Source organism: Emys orbicularis, chromosome 3 (genome assembly GCF_028017835.1).
Source record: "Emys orbicularis isolate rEmyOrb1 chromosome 3, rEmyOrb1.hap1, whole genome shotgun sequence".
NCBI lineage: Eukaryota > Metazoa > Chordata > Testudines > Emydidae > Emys > Emys orbicularis.
In genome coordinates, this window is record NC_088685.1 from 76492098 (window position 1) to 76515045 (window position 22948).

At 39.8% G+C, this 22948-nt stretch overlaps 1 protein-coding gene across 8 annotated transcripts in view; it reads left to right on the forward strand.

Moving 5' to 3' along the window:
- The window catches only part of KLHL32 (kelch like family member 32), a 134333-nt gene that overhangs the window by 106009 nt on the left and 5376 nt on the right, over window positions 1-22948 (forward strand). For 6 of the 8 annotated variants that reach the window (XM_065401320.1, XM_065401321.1, XM_065401325.1 and 3 more), the window contains 4 exons: window positions 2964-3690; window positions 13606-13664; window positions 16647-16839; window positions 18789-18883. In XM_065401320.1, coding sequence (XP_065257392.1) covers window positions 2964-3690; window positions 13606-13664; window positions 16647-16839; window positions 18789-18883 — 1074 coding nt within the window. The remainder of the gene's footprint in view (window positions 1-2963; window positions 3691-13605; window positions 13665-16646; window positions 16840-18788; window positions 18884-22948) is intronic. The other 2 variants (XM_065401327.1, XM_065401328.1) reach the window with 1 other exon arrangement.

Consider the following 22948-nt stretch of genomic DNA (forward strand, 5'->3'; position numbering starts at 1 on the left):
TGACTTTTTCTTTTGGCTTGTTTGATTATAATTCCACAGTGAGATGTAGAGAGGTTGTTCAGAAAAAAATTAGTGTCAAAAAAATCTCTGCTTCTTTTTTCTTTCCACATTATACGTTATAGACAGAACTGAAGAAATCTATTGACGTTTGTTTTTAATGTCCTGTTTTGTTTTCAACCTCTGAGGCCTGATTCTGATCTAAAACTGTCACATAATTGTCTGCGGTGATATGAATGGGTTGTTCAGGGCTGGCTAGAATTAGCCCATATCAATGGAAGGATTTGATGAGACTGTGGAAACCGAATGGCTGGGACATTAATACCTAGAGACCAGTGGTCAAGAGGAAATTTTCCCCCACTCTCATCAGGGAACCTGAGCAAAGGCCAGAAGCTGGAGAACAAAGGGGAAAGGTGTCTGGTGTCTTTAAGAGCTGAGCTCACAGAGTCGCACACAGCTCTCACCTGGAGGTGACAGAGAGGGACAGCTAAGGTGGATTCCACAGCGACTTGACTGGGTGGAGCCCTGGCATTGACCAGGATGGACTATGTTTGAACTTTTGCCTTTCTGTGCACTGCTAACCTAAGGACTTCCTGGTACTGTATTCCAGTAGACTAATAAAGCTTACTCTGTGTTGGAAAGGCTGCCCGATGTCACTGCAAATACTTGCTGACGTGCATTGATCCCTGAAGAGGGTGAAAGTCTGTGACCAGGAATCTGTCTCAGTTAGACTTGTGGAGGGAAACTGGATTGCTGGAGCCCCGAGGCTAAGTCTTTGAGGCATTAAACCATGGGACCTACCTTTGTGACAACAGGGTACTGCACATCCTAAAGCCAGCTCTGTGATAGCCTTGTAACACCAGGCACTCCGCTCCTCAACAACTTTCACTATTACAGGGAGGGCATTGCATGTGCTGTGAATGTATACGCTGAATGGCATATTTAGTGAATTTTGTGGCTTTTATAAAAACAAGCTTATGCAAATATCATTTTTCAAGACACTGAAATTGACACAGCCGTCATCGTTACCAGTAGCAAGACAAGGGAATGAAAACAAACAAGTCTAAAGCGTTTGGCTTTCTTTCTGCATACTTACCTACCTACCTAGAAAAGGCCCAGCGAGGAATCATATTAATATATGCTAGTTGCAAATGTAGGCCTGGGATCACTGTATTAGCCATGCTGTGCTCAGCACAAGCTGGGGTGGGGGAGCTGGGCATAGGCAAATCTGACATTAAATCCTGTCATGTATGTGCAGTGTACATAGTAATAGTATTTCACACATTTTTAGAGAAATATTTACATTTTATATAGACCGTACACAGTTCCAACAAAGCCTTTATACTGCCCCACAAAATCATGTATATTTTCACTGTAGGTTCCACAGAAGCCACTTATAAATGAAGTTGCTTTGGCCGTAGTTCACGCAGCAGGCTGAGTGCCTCATAATGGAGATTTCAGTTCCTTGTGCTGCAGCTCAATAACTCTTCAAATATCCAGATAACATGGTCACAGTCCCAGAGTGCGGGTGTGCGTGCGCACACACATATGGTATGCCACGGAAAAAATCTAAAGGGAGAAAGGGGATGAGATTCTAAATAATTAACAGACATTAGATTACAGATTACAAGGAAATACATTTTAAATGTGAACTATAAGGGCTTTTTGCCTACCCCAGACCAGGTATAAGAGATCTCTCTCTCTTTCTACAGTTGGTGACATCACTGTTACCTAAAGTAGAGCTGAGAGCTGGGTTCCTTATACCGATTTAGGTGTCAGTGGTGGAAACAACTAGAAGATGGGGAAATGCAATCTATTAAACTCAAGTTATGGCAGCTAAACAGAAGAGGATATTACTTTAGTAAACTGTTCAGTTGGGGATTTCAGATTTTGAGCAGTTTTACATTTATTTTAATTTAGCTCCTTGACTATTCAACAAGCTATGTTATATGCACATTGGAACCACCCAGGACCTGTACATCACTGACATGCTGCAGTCCTTTTTTGCTGTTCTGCTTTATGGTGGCACCGGAATGACGAATACCACTGCATTCCACAGCTGCTGGAGAATTCAGTAGTGAAGGGGTTAAAGCATTTACATTAATTTTTAATATGAGGAAGTTTTTAGTTTTCTAGCTTTGTTTATTCTCTTAACTTTCATTCCAATTCATTATGCCAGACTAATATTTCTACCTATTTTTTCAAGAAAACGTTTGTTTTTTATTTGAACAGGCAAGGAGGTGGGGGACTGGCAATTTTATTTTTTAAGGTAAAGAATACGTGAGGGTGAAAGGCACTGTTGTTACCCCGACTAATCTGAATGTTTTCCTCTGTGCATTGTGTGGGGGTGTATACACATTAATATTATGGTTTAAAAAAATCAGGAAGGAAGAAAATTGATGCATGGTATACTTACCTAATTTTTCTTCCTTCAGTATTTTTGTTATAAACAGGAATGAAGGGAGGTGGGGAGGGGAAAAAGCCTTTTCATCTTAAATCACCATACCATAATCTTCCTTATTTCCCCCCCCCCCCGCATCAAGTGTACCCTGTGGTCTTCAATGATCAAATAGTTTCTGTTTATTATATTTCTCCAGGAGCTTGATTCCTATGTTGACAGATTACTTGGACCTTATGAGCTCCTAAAGCATTGCTAACTGCTAACATTTCTTGTTAATTTTGTGTAGCAACCCCCTGATGTTGTAGAGGGAGAAGAACAGGTTATTTACTACATAGCAGTATGATGATCATATATTAATACAGTAGATAATTTTCTTTTTATGTAAATAGCAGATGAAATTTGAGAATGCATCTCATATATTGATATCTATGTACTCATAAGTATCTCATACATTGCTCTATGCGTGTAATAATTCAAATGTATAGTTCCTCTTGGAATGCAAACACTGTCATGACATTAATATAGATAATTGCTTTTTGTGTTTGTGTTTTTCCCTACTTTTTAGCTAGCTGTGAGGTGGTTGGAACACAACTGCCGCTATCAGTACATGGATGAACTTCTCCAGTATGTCCGCTTTGGCCTTATGGATGTGGATACACTACATACTGTAGCCCTTTCTCATCCTCTTGTCCAAGCTAGTGAAACTGCGACAGCACTTATTAATGAGGCCTTGACATACCACCAGAGCATCTATGCACAGCCAGTTTGGCAGACCAGACGGACGAAACCTCGCTTCCAGTCGGACACTCTTTACATTATCGGTGGGAAAAAACGTGAGATCTGTAAAGTAAAAGAACTCCGGTACTTCAATCCAGTAGATCAGGAGAATGTTCACATAGCGGGGATTGCAAACTGGAGTGAACTGGCTCCCATGCCTGTTGGGAGAAGTCACCACTGTGTAGCTGTCATGGGAGACTTTCTGTTTGTAGCTGGTGGAGAGGTTGAGCATGCCACAGGCCGCACTTGTGCGGTAAGGACTGCCTGTCGGTATGACCCCCGTAGTAACTCTTGGGCTGAGATAGCTCCAATGAAGAACTGCCGGGAACATTTTGTATTGGGAGCTGTGGATGAGAACCTCTATGCGGTAGGGGGACGAAATGAACTGCGTCAAGTTTTGCCTACAGTCGAGCGGTATTGTCCCAAGAAGAACAAGTGGGCCTTTGTTCAGTCCTTTGACAGATCCCTTTCATGTCATGCAGGATCTGTGGTGGATGGACTTCTTTGGATATCAGGTAGAAAACGTTTCACACAATTTGAGGTACTAACAAAATACCAAATTATTGTCATGAATTAAACCAATAAGTTTACTTTGGTTTACATGTCTGGAAAGGTCGGGCTAAGCCTTTATTTTAGAACAGTGATACTCAGACTGACACTCCCAAGCTGCAAGTGGCTCTTTATTGTGTCTCCTGTGGCTCTTTGCAGCACATGATATTAAAACACTGTGTGACTAAATTATTAACCAATCAGGATGCTTTTACTATGTTATTAACCAATTGTAGTTGATAAAATAATGATATTTGGTCAGTCATTTTGCTGTGAGAATAATATATATACTATATAATATGAATAAATGAAACAATGAATTCACACTACAGTGGCTCTTTTGGGTAATGTTGATTGCTAATTTGGCACCTGAACCACTGAACTCTGAGTATCACTGTTTTAGAAGAATTTAGTATGGATACATAAAACCACTGGAGAATGAGAGAAGCAGCATAATGCTCATACAAGTATCAGAGGAGTAGTCGTGTTAGTCTGTATCCACAAAAACAATGAGGAGCATAAATCTGTTGGTCTTTAAGGTGCCACCAGAATGCTCATACAGTACTTTTCTCTTTATTAAATATGTCCTGCTTCAAAGTTGCGTACCATATGTGGTACCTCCAATCACAATTCATAAATCGCAGTGATCAAAATGATAATCTATTTGCTGACAGATACAAGATTAAAAATGCTGCATATTTACTTAAAAAAAAACAAAAAAACAAACAAAAAAACCTAACCTCTGTATCCATGCTGTGATCAAGTGTCGGTAAATGGGATAACCTGGGTAATTATAGGCGTATCAGTCTGACACTGATCCTGGGAGCTGCTGCCACAGGACTAGATTAATAAAGAATCAAATGAGATTAATATAATTAATTTCTATCAACATGAGTTTATGGAAAATAGAACCTGTCCAACTACTTTGATATTATTATTTTTTTTGATGAGTTACAAGTTCGGTTGATAAAGGTGGTAGTGTTGATGTAAAATATACTTAGTCTTCCATAAGGTGTTTGAGTTGGTTTTGCATAACATTTTGATTTAAAAAAAACCTAGAACAATGAAAGTAATATGGCACACATTAAATAGAAATCAGGAATCATCATCAAGCGGGTGTGTTTCCAGCAGGATCTCACAGGGATTTGTTCTTGGCCCTATGCTATTTAACATTTTTATCAATGACCTGGTAGAAAACCTAAAATAATCAATTAAAGTTTGCAAATGACACAAAATTTGGGGGAGTGGTAAATAATGAAGAGGACAGGTCATTGAAACAGAGCAATGTGGATTGCTTGGTAAGCTGGGCAAAAGCAAACTGTGTATTTTAATACAGGTAAATGTATACATCTAGGAACAAAGAATATGGAACATATTTACAGGATGGGGGATACTGGGGAGCTGTGACTGAAAAAGATTTGAGGGTTGTGGTGTATAATCTATTGAACATTCCCAGTGCGATGCTGTGGCCAAAACAACTAATGCAATCTTTCTATGCATAAACAGGGAAATCTTGCATAGGAGTAGAGAGGTTATTTTACCTCTATCTTTGGCACTGATGTGCCCAGTGCTGGAATACTGTGTCCAGTTCGGATGCCCATAATTCAAGAATGATGTTGAAAACTGGGGAGGGTTCAGAGAAGATCCATGACTGTCTTATAGTGACAGACTCAAGGAGCTCAACCTATTTAGCTTAACAAAGAAAAGGTTAGGGGGTGAGTTGAATACAGTCTAAAAGTACCTACATGGGAAACAAATATTTAATAATGGGCTCTTCAGTCTAGCAGAGAAAGGTCTAACATGGTCCAATGGTTGGAAGTTGAAGCTAGACAAATTCAGACTGGAGATAAGGTGTAAACTTTTAACAGTGAGAGTAATTACCTACTGGAACAATTTCCCAAAGGTCGTGGTGAATTCTCCATCATTCACAATTTTAACATCAAGATTGGCTGTTTTTCTGAAAGCTCTGCTCTAGGAATTATTTTGGGGAAGTTCTATGGCCTGTGTTATAGAGGAGGTCAGACTAGATCACAATGGTCCCTGCTTGCCTGGGAATCTATGAATCTCAATTTTATGATCCAAATTGATGAAAGTAAAGCATTTCAATTTTCAAACTAGCATACCATTCTTAACTTGGTCCAATATGCATTATTTTATCCATTCACAGTGATGTGAGTTAAGGACAAAGTGTAATCAACCTTCATATTGATTTTCCTGACATTAGTTACTTTGCAAGTTTAAGGGTGTTTATATAGGTTTTCTGAAAAATATTGCTATTTATTAAGAAATAGGTCATGGAAGGTTATAAAGTGTGTAATATTTTTCAGGGAAGTCAAGAATAAGCTGGTCCAGTTTTCACATAAGGCATCCTTTGATTGCCATCCTTCACCCTAGAAGTGAATGTATTATAGAGTGCTCTGAGATCCCTCTGGAGAGAAGGTGCTGTGTGAATGCAACATTATGTTATGTATTTATGTCTCAATCCTGCAGTGTAACCCTCTTGGTCAAGTCAATGAGGTCAACGGTGTGGGTGCAGCAGTCTGCCTACATAGATCATAATGCAGGATGGGGGCCTTTGATATTAAGAAAGAAAGAAAACATGGGAAGCAGTTATAGCAGGTGGCCAGTATATGTACATACATACTCATGAACATCATATATAAAGGGGCTGGAGATAGAGGCATCATAGGATGTCAGAGATCATGGAAGAACAGTGTGCAGCGCTTAATAGTGCAACATCTTACTGTTGTATACTAACCTAAGTTACAAACTACCTGACTTCTGATCTGCCAATTGTGATTTATGTCTGTTAAGCCCTGGTGCTGTTCCAGACATAGTATCAGTATAGGTAGGTACGACATGCTCCCTCTCCGCCCTTAGTTATTTCTCCTCACAGTTTACATTTCTGATGGCTTCCAAAACTGGCCACACTAGGTTTAGTGGGAGAATATGTTTACCCAGGCTTGTGTAGAAATAAGAGCTAGACCCATTTGAAGGTGTACCTTACCCGTTGCATACAACAGTGAATATCCAATTCAGAATTTAGCTGAACATTGGAGCAGTTAAAAGCAATGTTTAAGCCATCAAGATATACAAAGTAAAGGAAAATAGATAATTACGCTGAAGCATTTTGAAGACAGTTAATGTGCCCAATAGACAGGATTAAATATGTATTTATATCTTTCAATAAAATCCTTATTTATTTAATGAACCAGTGTAGTAGAGTGTTTAAATATATGTGTAAAATACATTAATCAGACTGTAGGATAGTCTTCCAAGAAATTTGGTGGATGCCCCATTGCTTGAGTGATTGAAAATTGGACAGAGCAACAGAAAATATACGGGATCAGATCATGCCAGCTGTATTTGATATTGGTATCGGTGGAGTTTCTGCTGCAAAATGCATGGTACAGTATAGTCACAGTAAGGAGCAAGGTACTGGCAGTAGGATGAACTAGATAGGTCTTCTCTTTTATATCTAATTTCTATCTTTATAAGAGAGTACTCTGTGTATTTTTGATTTGCTAGATTATGACATCTTATTATGAATTACTAAAGCATATGATACAAATCCATTTAGTATTGTATTGATCTATGTTATGGACAGGCAAGATAATAAGTGGGACATGTACATTGAAAATATTAGTAATTTTAAAGGTAGTGTATAGATACTATCCATAACTTTAGTCAGTTTTCTATCATTAATTAATCTCTCAGGGCCTGATAATAGTGCTCTCTGCCTAGATGCAGAAGGAGTGGGAGGATGGTGCAGAGAACATATTTTGCTATTCCAAAATATTAGTACTCGCTGTTTGAAAAATCCACTTTTCAATAGTCAATAGTAAGCTTTCAGAGCAAGTGCAATCAGCTACTGCAGAATGGCCAAAAATTTCAAATGTAAGTGCCTAAAAATAGGTGATTAAATAAGTTGTTTGGTTTTCAGAGATGTTAAGTAGCCGCATCTCCTGTTCACTTCTATGGGAGTTGTGGGTGCTCAGCACCTGGGCAAATCAGGCCATTTCTATTAAGTTGCCTAGGTATCTAAATCCATACATAACTTCAGGCATAAAGGTCCAGATCTCCAGGATATTTAGGTGTCTAACTCCCCTGGGAGTCACCTTAAATATTTGGGCCTAAATTTGAAAATTTTGGCCAGCATAAGCTTTCCTTTAAAAAAAAAAAATTACATTAAAATAAACATTAATGACACTTATGTATCTAGACTCTGATTGCCAATAGAATCTTTCAAACATGAACAGAGTGCAAACCATTGTAGTTCTGTTTACTTATCTTGCAGACAGGGCACTTCGGTGCCTTTGTTGCTGCCCATTGCCTTTCCAGGTGCAACTGATTGAAATCTGAGCAGAGACTCCTGGGATTTCATTGCTACTATTCGAAACCTTGGTCAATTTTTTTCTGCTTCTTTAGGGAAAAATATGAGCAGCAGCTAGGGTTGCCTACTTTCTAATCGCACAAAACTAAACATCTTGCCCCACCCCCTGCCCCGAGGCCTCGCCCCTTCTAGACCACGCCCCCTGTTCATTTCATCCTCCCCCCCCTCCTTCAATCGCTTGCTCTCCCCCAACCTCACTCACTTTCATGGCAGGGGGTGCAGGAGGGGGTGAGGGCTGCCTCTGTGGGTGCGGGCTCTTGGGTGGGGTCGGGGATGAGGGGCTAGGGGTGCAGGAGGGGCTCCGGGCTGGGGCCAAGGGGTTTGGAGTGCAGGAGGGGACTCTGGGCTGGGGCCGAGGGGTTCGGCATGCAGGAGAGGGTGAGGGCTCTGGCTGAGGGATGCAGACTCTTGGGTGGGGCCAGGGATGAGGAGTTTGGGGTACAGGAGGGGATTTGGAGTGTGGCTCCAGCCAGGAGGTGCTTACCTCAGGCAGTTCCCAGAAGCGGCCAGCATGTCCGACTCCTAAGCGGAGGGGCCAGGGGGATCTGCGCACTGCATGCGCTACCCCCGCAGCTCCCATTGGCTGCGGTTCCTGGCACGCAACTGGAAGAGAAGAGGGTGATTCCTTCCTGAAAATAGCAGAGTGTACCCTGGGGTGCATTTCATGAATACCGTATATTCCATGTACTTGCTGGAATAAATGCACATGGGAGCTCTTTGCCAACATGTGGTTTTACACATCTCCCGGCCAACTCAAAAATTCAGCACTCAGGGACTTCAAATGGGTTTGTGATACTTTCTCTGGGACTTTGATTGTATTACATTCCCCCTGTCATGTGATGGTTTTTGCATCTAGGACATATGTATTATGGATAATATTCTGCACTTGGGATCTGATTTTACAAGCCTTATTAAGGCAAAAAAAAACAAAACCCCACACACATTTCTATGAGACTTGCTTGAGTAAGGGCTGCAGGATGAAGTTATTCAACACAATTTACAAATCATTTCATGGTCTACAGGGGAACAAAGTGTCTTCCCCATGTAGGCTAAGTCAGTGAAAGAGGGAGGCGAAGTGATTCTGTGGCAAGCCTCTCGCCTTCTCCAGAAACTTCTTTGTGTAGGTGGGCATCTGAGATCTGAATTGTGTGGTTAGGATTTTTGGGTGGATTGAGTTGGGAAGTACCTGCTATATTGCACCACTCCTCCGGCAGGCCTGGCATGGATTTCCACTTCAAAATCTGCACAGGAGTTAGACAATATTGATGAATGCAGTATAAGGACCTTGACAGGTGTATGGCGTTAATGCTGGTTGGACCCCCACCTTTTCACCTTCTATCACCTTCAGAAGGAAGATCTGGGCATTGTGCTGTCATGGAGAGGCCACTGGGGAGGAATGCCTCTCCTCACTGAAGCTTTGGGTCCCAAAATCAAATCACTTCTGTCACAGTGCAATGAATTTAATGTACTGTTATTATTTAGTGCCTGATATTTGGGAAATGCTGGCTGGACTTCCCAAACTGTAAATGTTGTAGTAATTTACACCCAGACTTTCTTCTCACGTAAGCCAGCTACTACAGCATAATTGCTATGGCTTGACACTTGAATTTAATATGAATTTTGTTTTTAAATGTATCTCTATAGAGATATTATCACTTGCGCATCCCTGTATCTTGGGGAGAATAATGCAGAAAAGTTTTAAGAAATTACATTTTTATGAGGGAAAGCAACTATCCTTGTTGGTACCATTTAAACTTTTATTTCTCCCTATTGTGTATTTTTTAAGAGACATTTTCTTTTTTTCCCTTTCCCTCCCCCTTCCTTTTTGCCTTCAGTATTTTTAAAGTAGTAGTTCAAGAGGACACTTTTAGGCTTGTTAAACTGGAATTTTGGCAGAAAATTTAAAATTTTCACTATAGCACTTCAAAGTTAGGAGAAACTTGGTTTTGAAAACTGATGCTGATATAAGATGGCATATTTAATGACAGATGTAGCTAAAGAAAGCTGTTAAGATGCAGATTATCCCCCTGGGGAGGGGAGATCAAAACTGCCAATCTATAAAATATACTTGTTAGGGGAAGGCATGGAATCTATCTATGCAAGCACTTTGATTGCAGGGGACAGTGTAGCAGCATGTGGCATCATAACCTAAGAGCAGACAAATCAGCTTGATGACTTTCAAAGCCAAGAATACTGCTGGAGGCAAGGGTACTCCAGTCTAGAAGAAATTAAAACATATAGAGACTGTTATTAATTCCATATCTATTTTTGTGTAGTCAAATCTGTATGCAAATCCTTAGCATCTCATTTTGGCAGATTAATCTAAAAGTGAAGAGCAGCATGTGAAAGGAATGTAATGATAAAACACCACCGATGAGTAGTATTGCAGGAAAAAATGTAGGCTGTGTACAGTACTTGGTATGAGGGGCTTTTTATGGGGAACAGAAATGGTTTTAATTTCTTTGATTATTTATGAATTATTTTACTAGGAAGCAACCCCTCCATCAAACAAAACAAAAACAAAACCATTTCCAGGCTTTTCTTTCCTAAGAGTGACTTGGTAAGAGGCCCAGCATCATGTTTCCAATATACCTCCTGTAGTTTAACATTTAACGGAAATCAGCAAAATAACTGATTTTTATGTTTCGAAATAGTAATCTGACATCTCATTTCTAAATATTACTGTACAAGAGAAAAGAAATATGCAAAAGAAATCGAATTACAAAAGAAAGATTAGAAAAAAAAATCATTGTGTAGCTGTATGTACAGTTGACAGTATACAAGGATCATTGTGTAGCTATATGTACAGTTGACAGTATACAAGGATGTACAACAACACAGAGCTACATAATGTATCCTGAGGTCAGGAAGGGGAATAATCAGAATTTGCCTATGCATATTGTTGTATATGTAATCTACTGAGGTTGTGATGGACAGTAAATAGCAACATCGTAGCAGGGTGGAAATATTTTGAAAGAACACCCTGTGTCTGGCTTGTCTGTTTAGATTGCAAACTCTTCAGAGCAAGGACCACATGTTACTACATGCATATACAGTGCCTAGCACAATGGGATTGGCACCTCAAGACATGGCTGTAATATAAATAATCAGTGTTATCACCAAGCAGTAAAGGGCAATTTGTTTTAATATGTTTGTCCTTAGTTTCTCCTATATGTGTAAAAATGTCTGGAACTGCAAGGCATTGAATGGGAGGCTTTTCCTATTAATTGGTTGTGCTACTGACATTGCAGGATGTAGCTTGCTTTTTTCCATGACCAGGTGCAATATCATTGCTGTCTGTATTCCTGACCAGAGGACGTGGTATAATAAATATTGAGTTTTGCTTAGGTGAATTTCAAGATTTATTAACCCAGGAGATTAAAAAATAATCACGGCAGGGCGCGATGAAATCTTGAGGTTAACCAAATTATGGAGACAATATAGATGTTGATACAAAGTTTCTAAGTATCTATGTACAAAATATCTGGAAATCGCTCTATTTTGGACATTACCTTTAAGTATTACATTTAAAAAAAATAAAGAGAAGGTGAGGTTAGAGGTGAAGGGGAAATATGATTATAGCTTTCTGATGAGCAGCCCGGAAGCAGATATTGGTAAATTATTTATTAATTATGATTTTTTTTAAAGGTAACAGTGCGCTCTGCCCATAGGAAGACACATGGTCAGATCCTGGGCCCCATTAAGGTCACTTTGTGTCACCAGAGTGCTACAAAGAGCAATTGAGGATTACTCCTGCATGGGAGAACTCTCTGGACAGCTCTCCTGGCCACTATCTCAACCGTAGGGTCATTTCAGGGTTGGCTGGGGACAAGAGGAGGCAGAGCTGAAGCACAATGCATGATTGGCCCCTTGGGACTAGTTTAGCCAACATAAATTAGAGCAGGTCTGTGACTGCTGTGACTTGCACTGAAGGCTGATCTACCCCACCCTCCCACTAATCCAAAAATCAGTTTAGAGACCACTTTGTCTCCTCCATGCTCTGCACAGTTGAGGATTGTCGCTGACACAAAGAATTTCCTAAGGCTCTGATGCTGCAATGCTTCGTGGTGTCCCAATGATGTGAGTGTGTGCAGGGCTTCACCTGTGTGGATCAGATTACAGCATCGGGGTCTATGAGGACAAACATTTAAAACCAAGAGAGCACAGGGTTATCATATATCAAATCATTAATGTGAAGCATCAATTTGGGCCAAATAAACTATCCTGGGCATTTTGAAGGTGCCTTTCATCTTTGTTTGTAAATTATATTGACAGCTAAGCAGCCAGGATGCAGTATTTGGATATGCTTCTTGGCAATGGTTAATGGTGTTTCAGACTTAACCATTGTTGAAGGAGCCCACAGCATACATATGCTAGTTACTCACATGGCTACTTCCATGAGCAAGATATTCTCTTCCTATATACAAATCTCATTTTGTTTTTCTTTCAGAATTATATGTGAAAGTGATTGTTGTTCTAAGATTCAGCACAACGTTTCTAAATGAAAATGATGCCCCATAGTGCCATTCCTGTTTGGTTACAGCTCTAATCCCCACCTCCAACTCCTAAATTTTCTCCTGTCCTGTGGTTTCCTCCGTAGGTCCTCTCTTCTCTTTGACTGCCCCTTAGATTGCATACTCCTTGGAGCAGGGACAGTCTAGTCATTTCACCTCTCTGTGCCTCGTTTTCCCCATCTGTAAAATGGGGATAATGCTATTGACCTCTTTCATAAAGCACTTTGTGATCTATTGACTAAAAGTGCTATATAAATGCTAGGGATTATTATTATTATTATTATTAATCTTTGTGTCTTGAACAGGCTTGAGCACATAGAATCACAGAAATGTAGGGCTGGGAGGGGCCTTGAGAGGGCATCTAGTTCAGCCCCTGGCACTGAGGCAGGACCAAGTAAACCTGGGTCACTCATGCCAGGTGATTGTCTAACAAACCTATTCTTGTCTAAGCCTCCAATGATGGGGATTCCATAAACTCCCATGGAAGCCTATTCCAGAATGTAACTATCCTAGTTAGAAAGATTGTTCTAATATCTAACCTAAATCTCCCTTGCTGAAGATTAAGCTGATTACTCCTTGTCCGTCTTTCAATGGACATGGAGAACAATTGAACCATGCTCTTTATACTAGTCCTTAGCACATTTGAAGACTGGTCAGTGTACTAAACAAATAGTATTGTTGTACCATGTTTTAGCCCAAGGTATTAGCTTTACAGAGAGAGAACAATTATTTTATGTGTTTGTTTTTGTTTTTCCTTGTATTCTGGCAACATGGATCAGCTGTGCTAGTTATTTACTAGATCAAAAGGTCTAACTGTGAAAGTAAAACTGGTAATAAGTAATATAATTATGTTGTAGACTTAATACTGTGGTATATAAAATTATAGTCCTAAATGTGATTGATTTGCTTTACTAAGATCTTGGTCCTTTTTGGTACTCATGAAAATATTTTAACCCGTGTAAAATCTCTTGTAGGAGGAGTAACAAATACTGCACAATACCAGAACAGGCTAATGGTCTATGATCCTAAGCAGGTGAGTTTCTATGTTGTAGGTTTTGCTTATATGTTTGCATGGACAAGGTATATAACAAATGTATATTAGAGAACACTGGCAGATCAAAAATACTGCCAATTCAAACTGCTAGTGGTTTATACCTGCTTTCCACTGTTGTAAATGAGTATACATGTACAGAGAATAAGGGTGACTGTTTAAAAAAAATAATACTCCTTAACTGGGTTACTAGAAGCATCTTAGATTAGCAACACTGAAAACATGTTAAAAATCTACTGTATTTATCACCATTTAGTCTGCTTTTTTGATTTTTGCAAACCATTAGCCTTGGACAATGCAAATAAACTAGTCGGTTTCACATACTGGTTCTCCAATGGTAGCCCAGTGTTGCGATATTTGTGCTCCACATGCCACAGGGAAATGTGTAAAACCAAACAAACGTGTTTTCGTGAACATGAAACTATTTCTATTAATAATAGGGTTTGTAAAATTTTCATTTACCACAAAAACATAATTTTGGACCTACACTGCCCATCAGTGTTAAATTGATTTATTGCAAAGCAGTTGATTAAAATAAATATTATTGTGAAAAAAAAAAAAAGAAATCCTAACCATTTTTGATATTGCTAAAGTGCCTATCACTTTATTATCTGAGCACCAAAAATATCTTTTAGGAATTTGGTCATACATTATGTATGTGTTTTGATTAGATTAGAATTCTCCAGTAACAACTTCAGAGCACTGGGACATGGTAATATGTCCTTTCCTCCTGTATTAGGGAAACAAACATCCTAATCCTACAGTCACATCAGCATGGGTGGACTCTTATGCCCCTATAGAAGGATATTGACTTCTGATTGCTGGATAGGAGCTTTGAGTTTTATATTTAAAGCCAAATTCTGCCAACAGAAACTTACGTGCGACTCCCATTGATTTTATGGGGAGCACCACGTCTGTATCCAAGAGCAGAATTTGGCTATAGGAATCACAGTTAACAATTTCTTTTAAAGGGCACAATATGTTGTTATTGATTATACAAACAGAGGTTCTGTGCCCATAGTGATCACAGGCTATTTTGCTTGTGATTTGGGCATCATACTTCTATACATTGCCTCCTTTTTGTGTTGTGTATGCTTTGCCTAGATTCCTTAGTTGCTCAGGTAGTCTCAGCAGACGCACACTAAAATATCTGTGGCTTGCCTACTTCAGCATAAATTGCTAATTGCAGGAGGGCAAGTCTGAAACACAAACAGTTAAAGAGGAAGAATGTGTTAGCATTCTTTAAATGAGGTCTGCTTCATGTTTGTACACACATGCTCTTTTTAAAAATTCTGCTGGCATATTGTTTACGGTGGGTACTGGAAAACATCACATCTGCTTGCATCTTGCACAGAATCTCAATAACTCTATCATTCAGCAGTAGTGCTTGTTTCTGTGGTAGGCCTTTGTGGAGAGTCGATAATGCCTGCCATCTGCCACAGAGCACACAGCTACCTGCCAACAAGCAGGCTGCGGTGACCTCTGCTTCCCCACCACTGATTAGTATTCACACGCTGGCTTATTAGGAATGACCCCACCAGGCCCCTCTGTTTCTTTGCCTTTGCAGTGCTTGGCGGCTCACCTGGCAGGCACTGCAGTGGAGGAAGCTAAAGATATAATCAGGGGATGCAGGCAGGCTTTGCAAAGCAGATGGTGTCTATAGTCTTGTGTCAAGGGACTGGACTGCTAATGCAAAAATTAATTCCTAATATTCAAATATTATATATTGTAATGTATAGCTATATACTGTGGAGGCCACTGTCAGAGGCTATTGAGTTATCAAGTTACAGGGTATTTAATATAAAAAATTACCCCACAGACTAATTGTTGTAGCTTCTCCCACTACTAAATTAGACTTTTTGTAGCAGGTTGTTTGACTGTTAAAGGTAGCTGGAGCAGTTATTTTCTGACTCTTAAAGTTTCATGTCTTTTTACCCCTAAAAAAGTAGTAAAACTCCTGCAGTGCCTCCTTCCTGGTTAATACATATTCAAAAACATTTTTCTTATATAAATGATTAAATCAAAATATGGAGGGATAAAGAAAACAAAACGGAATGCACGAATACTTTGGTAAGATGCTATGAGATTTTTTTCCCCGTTCCTTTGCTTAGATAAAAGATAAAAACCAAATAAGTTTCTGAATGAAGGGCGGGGGAAAAAACACTCTTCTAGCCCTGATATAGCTTACTGTTCCAGTTTTCAATGCTATATACAGAGGAGAGATCTAATACTTTCTTACTGAAACATGTCCGCACCGCTTTTTTTTTAATAGTGACATGAGAGAGCAACGTCTGAAACCTTTAGTCTTTCAGAAATTTTATCATGACTCTTTCAGCACAGATACAATATAATATTAAATAAGTGTAACAGATGAAAATTATAATTGTAATCTACACTCTTGCTTGGAATCTATCCCTTGATTAAAATCTGTCCATGAGTAATTCAGATTTACCATATGTCATGAAATAAGATTTTTTCAATATATTCTAAAATAAAGGATTAAGGGAGATAAGATGAAAAAGTTAATGTTTTGGGGGATGGTGGAAATACTATGTTGTGTCCATGAGAGAAGAGTCCCTGGCTCACCTGTGCTCCTGTTGCATCACCATTTTCATGGTTCAGTTACACTTAAGAAATCAACATTTGGTTGTGTCTTCCATCTGTCTTCTTATCCTATCAAACCAACAATGCCTGAAGTATAACCAAAGACAACATTTACCACACGGCTACATTCTAAAGAAGTGGAAAAAACCTCTGAATTCTCCCAAAAGATAAATATTGAAATACAGAGCTACAAAGATTGCCAGCTATGGTGTGGGTGTCCAATCAGTTGACCTGCTGTTCTAAGTAACATTCAAATTTAGCAATATATTTACGCAAGAGGGATATATGACACTCGTAGCACTTGCAAGTCTCCAATGACTGCTGAGCCTAAGACCAGTTTTTCTTTGTTTACATTTCTAGAATAAGTGGATAAGCCGAAGCCCCATGTTACAGAGGAGAGTGTACCATTCCATGGCTGCTGTCCAAAGGAGACTTTATGTTTTAGGCGGGAATGATTTGGACTACAATAATGATCGGATTCTTGTACGCCACATAGACTCTTATAACATAGACACTGACCAATGGACGCGCTGCAGCTTCAACATGTTGACAGGCAAGTCTTTTTCATGAAATGTACAATGAAAGCAATGTTGTGGGAGGTTTTTTGTTTTGTTTTATTTTATGAGCCTAATTCTCCTCCCTTACAGCACTTTTACAATGGTGGACCTCCACTGACTTCAATGGAATCACTCCTGATTTAGGAACCAATGCAGAGCCCATTGATGTCAACAGGAGTCTTTTCCTTGCTGCTCTAAGAGAGAAGAGAATCAGGCACAAAACATTTAAGAAGAGTGTTCTTTGGAGTAAACCAGTGGCAGCTGCCTAGGGAGCCGCATTGAAAGAGGCATCTCCAGAACCTTACTGCAGGAATGCTGAGGTCATTCAATCATTGGCCTGACTTGAACAACTGTTCCTTCAGATGTTGTAGACATTATGTATTTTGATTTTGACACAGTCCAACCTGACATTCTCATAAGTAGAGAATTGTGGTCTAGATGAAATTACTATAAGGTGGGTGCAAAACTGGTAGAAAGAACAACTGAACAACTGAACAACTGTTCCTTCAGATGCAGAGTTTCTGGTCGCCCAAATGCTGGTTCTTGTGGCTGCTCAATCAGCTGTAAGAGTCCTAGAATCTTGCTCGGTTGTTGCTCAGAATCCTTTGTATAGGTATCACAACAACTTCCTTGATGCAGCCCGACAAAGGATTCAGGAGCTAAAGGCTGAACAGCAGTGAGAACAGGGAGTTTGCTCAGCTGGTTAAGTTGGGGGAAGGGAGTAATACACAGTGGTCACCAAATCCCATCTTCAGTTAGGTTGCTTTAAGGGCCAGCTTGATGTCAACAGCATTCTTTAAGTATTACTTTGAGGCTGCTACTTCTGGAAGCAAAGACAGAGATAATACACATGTCTGGCTGTTTGGTGGCTGAGTCAGGGAATCAAAATGCCAGACTTAATTGAGTTAATCTATTTCCTATTGATAGATACCTGGAACTGGTAAAACAGGGGAGGGACTAAACTTTGTTTTAAATTAAGTTTCCTTTCCATCCTTCTCTCCCCCCTCAGTGCTTTTAAAGGTGCAGGGTTGACAGCCTCTGGCAAAGAAACACTTTGTTCTTGCACAGAATAGGCAGCACAACAGGAGCAGTGGCAATGTGGGCTTCCTCACTTTGGATGTGTCTGAGCACCTCTGAAGTCAACGGGATCAGTACCAGGGCCTGTGCTTCAAACCTGACCTTGAAGGAATGGTTCCAAGGATGAGGGTACTTTTTCCTCTCTGTGCCTTCAGCGCTCAGCCTCTCTGTTGAGACTGCCACTAAAGATTCCACTTATAGCTGTGCTTGGTTATGGGACACTGAGTTTTAAACAGCGTTTACATTTTTCTAGAATGTCATTAACATGCGCGGATTCCTTAAACAGGCTTTTGCTATTTAAAATAGGATTGAGATTTGTAGAATAACTTCTGCTTTTAGCTATACCTATCTAACCCCATAGAATTCAAGAGGTCTGCACACGTGCCAGTTTGGTTTCATTGGTCTAACAGTGTACCCTGTTAGAGTAGTATGTTTATATTAAACATATGGAATACACGCACACAAACACGTATAGTTGTAGATACATGCACATGAGGCTTATTTCCTACTTCAGAGATGTATTAGTATCTAGTATTTCTTACCCTACTGAAAAGAATGTTTTTAAAATATACTTTTCTTTAATACACTTTAAACTTTGCAGTCTGTTCCCTATTCAAGTGTTACTAACCTGGCTTGCAGTGTGTGTTTTTTGGCATCATCTCTGTCCTTCAGGATAGCACTCAAATTGCATTCCTGGGGATAGCACATGATAAGCCCTTCTCTCCACTTTAACTGCCAGGAATTGGTAGTTCTGAAACTGTCATGTTACAGCAAATCCATGTGCATCTCATGAATGAAATCTCCAACTTTTGATACTAACAGAGTTAATTAAAAGATGCAAGTGCTTTCGATTTCCTCTTTGCTTTAGGTCAGAATGAATCTGGCGTTGCTGTCCACAATGGAAGAATATATTTAGTTGGCGGCTATTCTATTTGGACAAATGAGCCTTTGGCATGTATCCAGGTGAGAGATTTAGGTTCCTTTTGAAGTCTCTTCAAGTGTTTCTGCAAGGGTACTTTTTGCATAGCTGTTATCAAAAAGCAAAATTTATTTGAAGTGGCGAGAGAGAGATTAGGGATGATTCTTATGCAGTCACTGAATCTCTAAAACATACCTGGGAAATGTTGTGGATATTAATAGATTTCCAGGTTAGTAATTAGATTTAATACTTCTGCATTAAATTTTCTGGGACTATGGACTGGGAAATTCCTCTCTTGACAAGATTTGGGTTAAAAAAAAAAAAAAAAAAAAAAAAAGCACTTGCATATTACCAGGTGCCATGACACTTAAAGTGTCTAAATGGAGGGGGAATGTCCTATTAATTTTTCAGCCCTCTCATTTTCCATAAAGAGGCCAGAAATAACCAGTAATTGATCTAGGTCAAAATTTGGGCTGGAACACCGCAACCTGCCTTAGTTGTGCATGTGCTCATTACTTTGCATGTTTAAAAATACTGCTGATAGCTTTGCCATTGGTACTAGGTTCTCCAGTAAAGTCTTCTGCTGCTCTAGATTCCATCATAACAGCAGCTGCCCTCTTGATCCATGGCTCTTCATAGATCCCCAAAGCTGTAAATAATAATAATGAAAGTGGGATTATAGAATTACAGAAATATAACGCTGGAAGGAACCTCAGGAGGTCATCTAGGCAGGACCAAGTATACCTAGACCATCCCAGACAGGTGTTTGTCTAAACTGTTTTTAAAAACCTCCAGTGATGGGGATCCCATCTCTTTTGGAAGCCTATGCCAGTACTTAACTATCCTTATAGCTAGAAAGCTTTCCTAATATCTAACCGAAATCTCCCTTGCTCCAGATTAAACCCATTACTTCTTGTCCTACCTTCAGTGGACATGGAGACACTGATCACCATCCTCTTTGTAACAGCCCTTAATTTAAAACTTTGAAGCATTTGAAACTTATTATCAGGACCCTCTCAGTCTTCTTTTCTCAAGACTAAACATGCCCAGTTATTCTAACCCTTTTGTCATTTGTTGCTCTCCTCTTGACTCTCCAAATTGCCCACATCTTTTCTAAAATGTGGCACCCAGAACTGGCACAGTACTCCAGCTGAGGCCTCACCAGTGCTGAGCAGACCAGGACGGTTACTTTCCATGTCTTACACAACATGCCCCATGTCATACTACTCTCCTGTTAATACACCCCAGAGTATTCACTTTTTTCACAAGTGCATCACATTGTTGGCTCATCCGATAAACTCCCAGATCCTTTTTTAGAAATATTAATGCTTAGCCAGTTATTCCCCATTTGTATTTATGCATTTGATTTTTCCTTCCTAAGTGTAGTACTTTGAACTCGCCTTTATTGAATTTCATCTTGTTGATTTTGGACCAATTATCCAATTTATAAAGATCATTTTGAATTCTAATACTGTCTGCCAACCCTCCCAGCCTGGTGTTATCCACAAATTTTATAAGTGTACTCTCCATTCCATTATCCAAGTCATTAATGAAAATATTAAATAGTACCACACCCAGGACAAGCCCCTGTGGGACTCCACTAAATACATCCTCACAGTTTGACAGTGAACCATTGTTAATTACTCTTTTAGTACATTCTTTCTACCAGTTTTGCACCCACCTTATAGTAATTTCATCTAGACCACAATTCTCTACTTATGAGAATGTCAGGTTGGACTGTGTCAAAATCAAAATACATAATGTCTACAACATCCTGGCCCATAGGCCAATAACTCTGTCAAAGAAGGAAAGTAGATTGGACTGGCATAATTTGTTTTTCACAAATCCATGTTGGCCATTACTTATCACCTTATTATCCTCCTAGATGTTTACAAATTGATTGTTTAATAATTTATTCCAGTATCTTTCCAGGTAGTGAAGTTAGGCTGAGTGGTCTGTAATTCCTTGAGTCCTCTTTGTTCCTTTTTTTTAAAGTTAGGTGCTATGTTTGCCCTTCTCCATTCCTCTGGGACCTCACTCATCCTCCATGTGTTCTTAAAGATAATCGCTAACCGTTCTGACATTCGTTCGGCTAGTTCCTTATGTACCCAGGGGTGATTTTTGTCAGGCTCTGTTGAAGTGAATACATCTAACTTATCAAAATATTCTTCAACCTGTTCTTTCCCTATTTTGGCTTGTATTCCTTTCACCTTGTTAATTTTAATTGTGTTGAGTATCCAGTCACGATTATCTTTTAAGAAAGACTGAAACTAAACAGATATTAAACACCTCCACCTTCTTGAGGTCATCTGTTAATAGTTCTCCTATGCTAAGTAGTGGAACTACATTTTCCTTCATTCATAGAAACTCTTCTTATTACCTTTGATGTCCCGTGCTAGGTGTAACTTATTTTGTTTCTTAGCCTTTCTGATTTTGTCCCTACATGCGTGTGCTATTGTTTTGGACTGATCCTTAGCAATTTGTCCCTGTTTCCACTTTTTGTAGGATTCCTTTTTAATCTGCAGATCATTAAAGAGCTCGTGATGGAGCCGTATCAGCATCTTACTATTCTTCCTATCTTTCCTTCTCCTCAGAATAGTTTGCTGTTGCACCTTTAATATTGTCTCTGAGAAACTGCCAGTTCTCCTAAACAACTTGTTCCCTTACATTTTCTTCCCATATATTTCCCTATCAGTTTTAAGTTTGGTGAAGTCCAATGTCCAATATCTTTATTCTGCTGCTCTCACTCCTTCCTTTCCTTAGAATCATTAAATCTGTAATTGCATGATTACTTTCATCCAAATTGCCTTCCACCTTCAGATTTGCCTCAATTCCTCCGTTATCCAGAATCAAATCTAAAATGGCTTTCACCTTGTTATTTTCTTCATCTTCGGAAACAATACTGTCCCTAATACATTTGAAGAACTTATTGGACATTTTGTTTTGCCATACTACTTTTCCAATAGATGGCTGGATAGTTAAAATCCCACATTACTACCAGGTCTTGTTTTGGATATTTGTTTTATTTACTAGAAATTCCTTATCCACCTCTGACTCTTCCTGATAGTAGACTCCTACATGATGTTGCCCCCCTGTTTTCCCCCCACACACTTTTATCTTCACCCAGACATTCCGCTGGTCTGCCAGTCACCTCCTTCTGGACCTCAGAACAAGTGTATATATTCTTGATGTATAATGCAACACCACCTCCCTTTTTCCCCTGCCTGTCCTTTGTGAACAAGCTATACCCCTTTATACCAGTATTCTAGTCACATGATTTATCCCCCCAAGTTTCAGTGATGCCACTTAAGATGTAATTTCTTTGTACTAATATTTCCAGGTCTTCCCCATATTCCTTGTATTTGCGTATAGACATCTAAAATGTGGAGCAGTTCCCCCACTGGTTTCTTTCTCGTTGCTTCTATGACCCTAATGTAATTTTCTATTGCCCAACATCTAGTAAGGTCATTTTATACACACACACACGCACGCGCACACACACACACTTTTGTGTGGATACAAATTTATATCCACGGATATAAATTGGCCTCCGCGGAACCGCAGTGCTCTCCTGGGAACCACAGCGCCGAAAGGAGCAGAACGTGGGGCCGCCGCTCCCAGGAGCCAGCTCCTCCGGCGCGGCTATACGGCCCCCAGCCCGCCCACTGGGGCAGGCACCAGGCTCATCAGCAGCTGTCCCTGGTCGCACTCTTGTGTTCAAGTGGCATGCATGCCCCCGACAGGAGATGCAAACAGTTGCGTGGAAGGGATGGGGGTAGAGCTGGGGGCGGGGCTGCAGGCTGTATAGCAAAGCTGGAGGAGCTGCTGGCGCTGGCTCCTGGCAGTGCTGGCCCCATGTTCTGCTCCTTTCACCGCTGCAGTTGCACGGATACTGATTTATATCCGTGGATATCCACATACGTGGATATAAATTTGTATCCGCACAGGGCTCTATATATACGTGATGCAGTGCCCCAGTTGTAGAACCATCCATGATAAGTTGAGTGGGGTAACATATTTAATACTTTATTTGTTAATTTTAAATGGAAAATTAATTCACAATGGCTTGGATAGGAACACTGTACAGTACATAAAATGTAACAAACAGC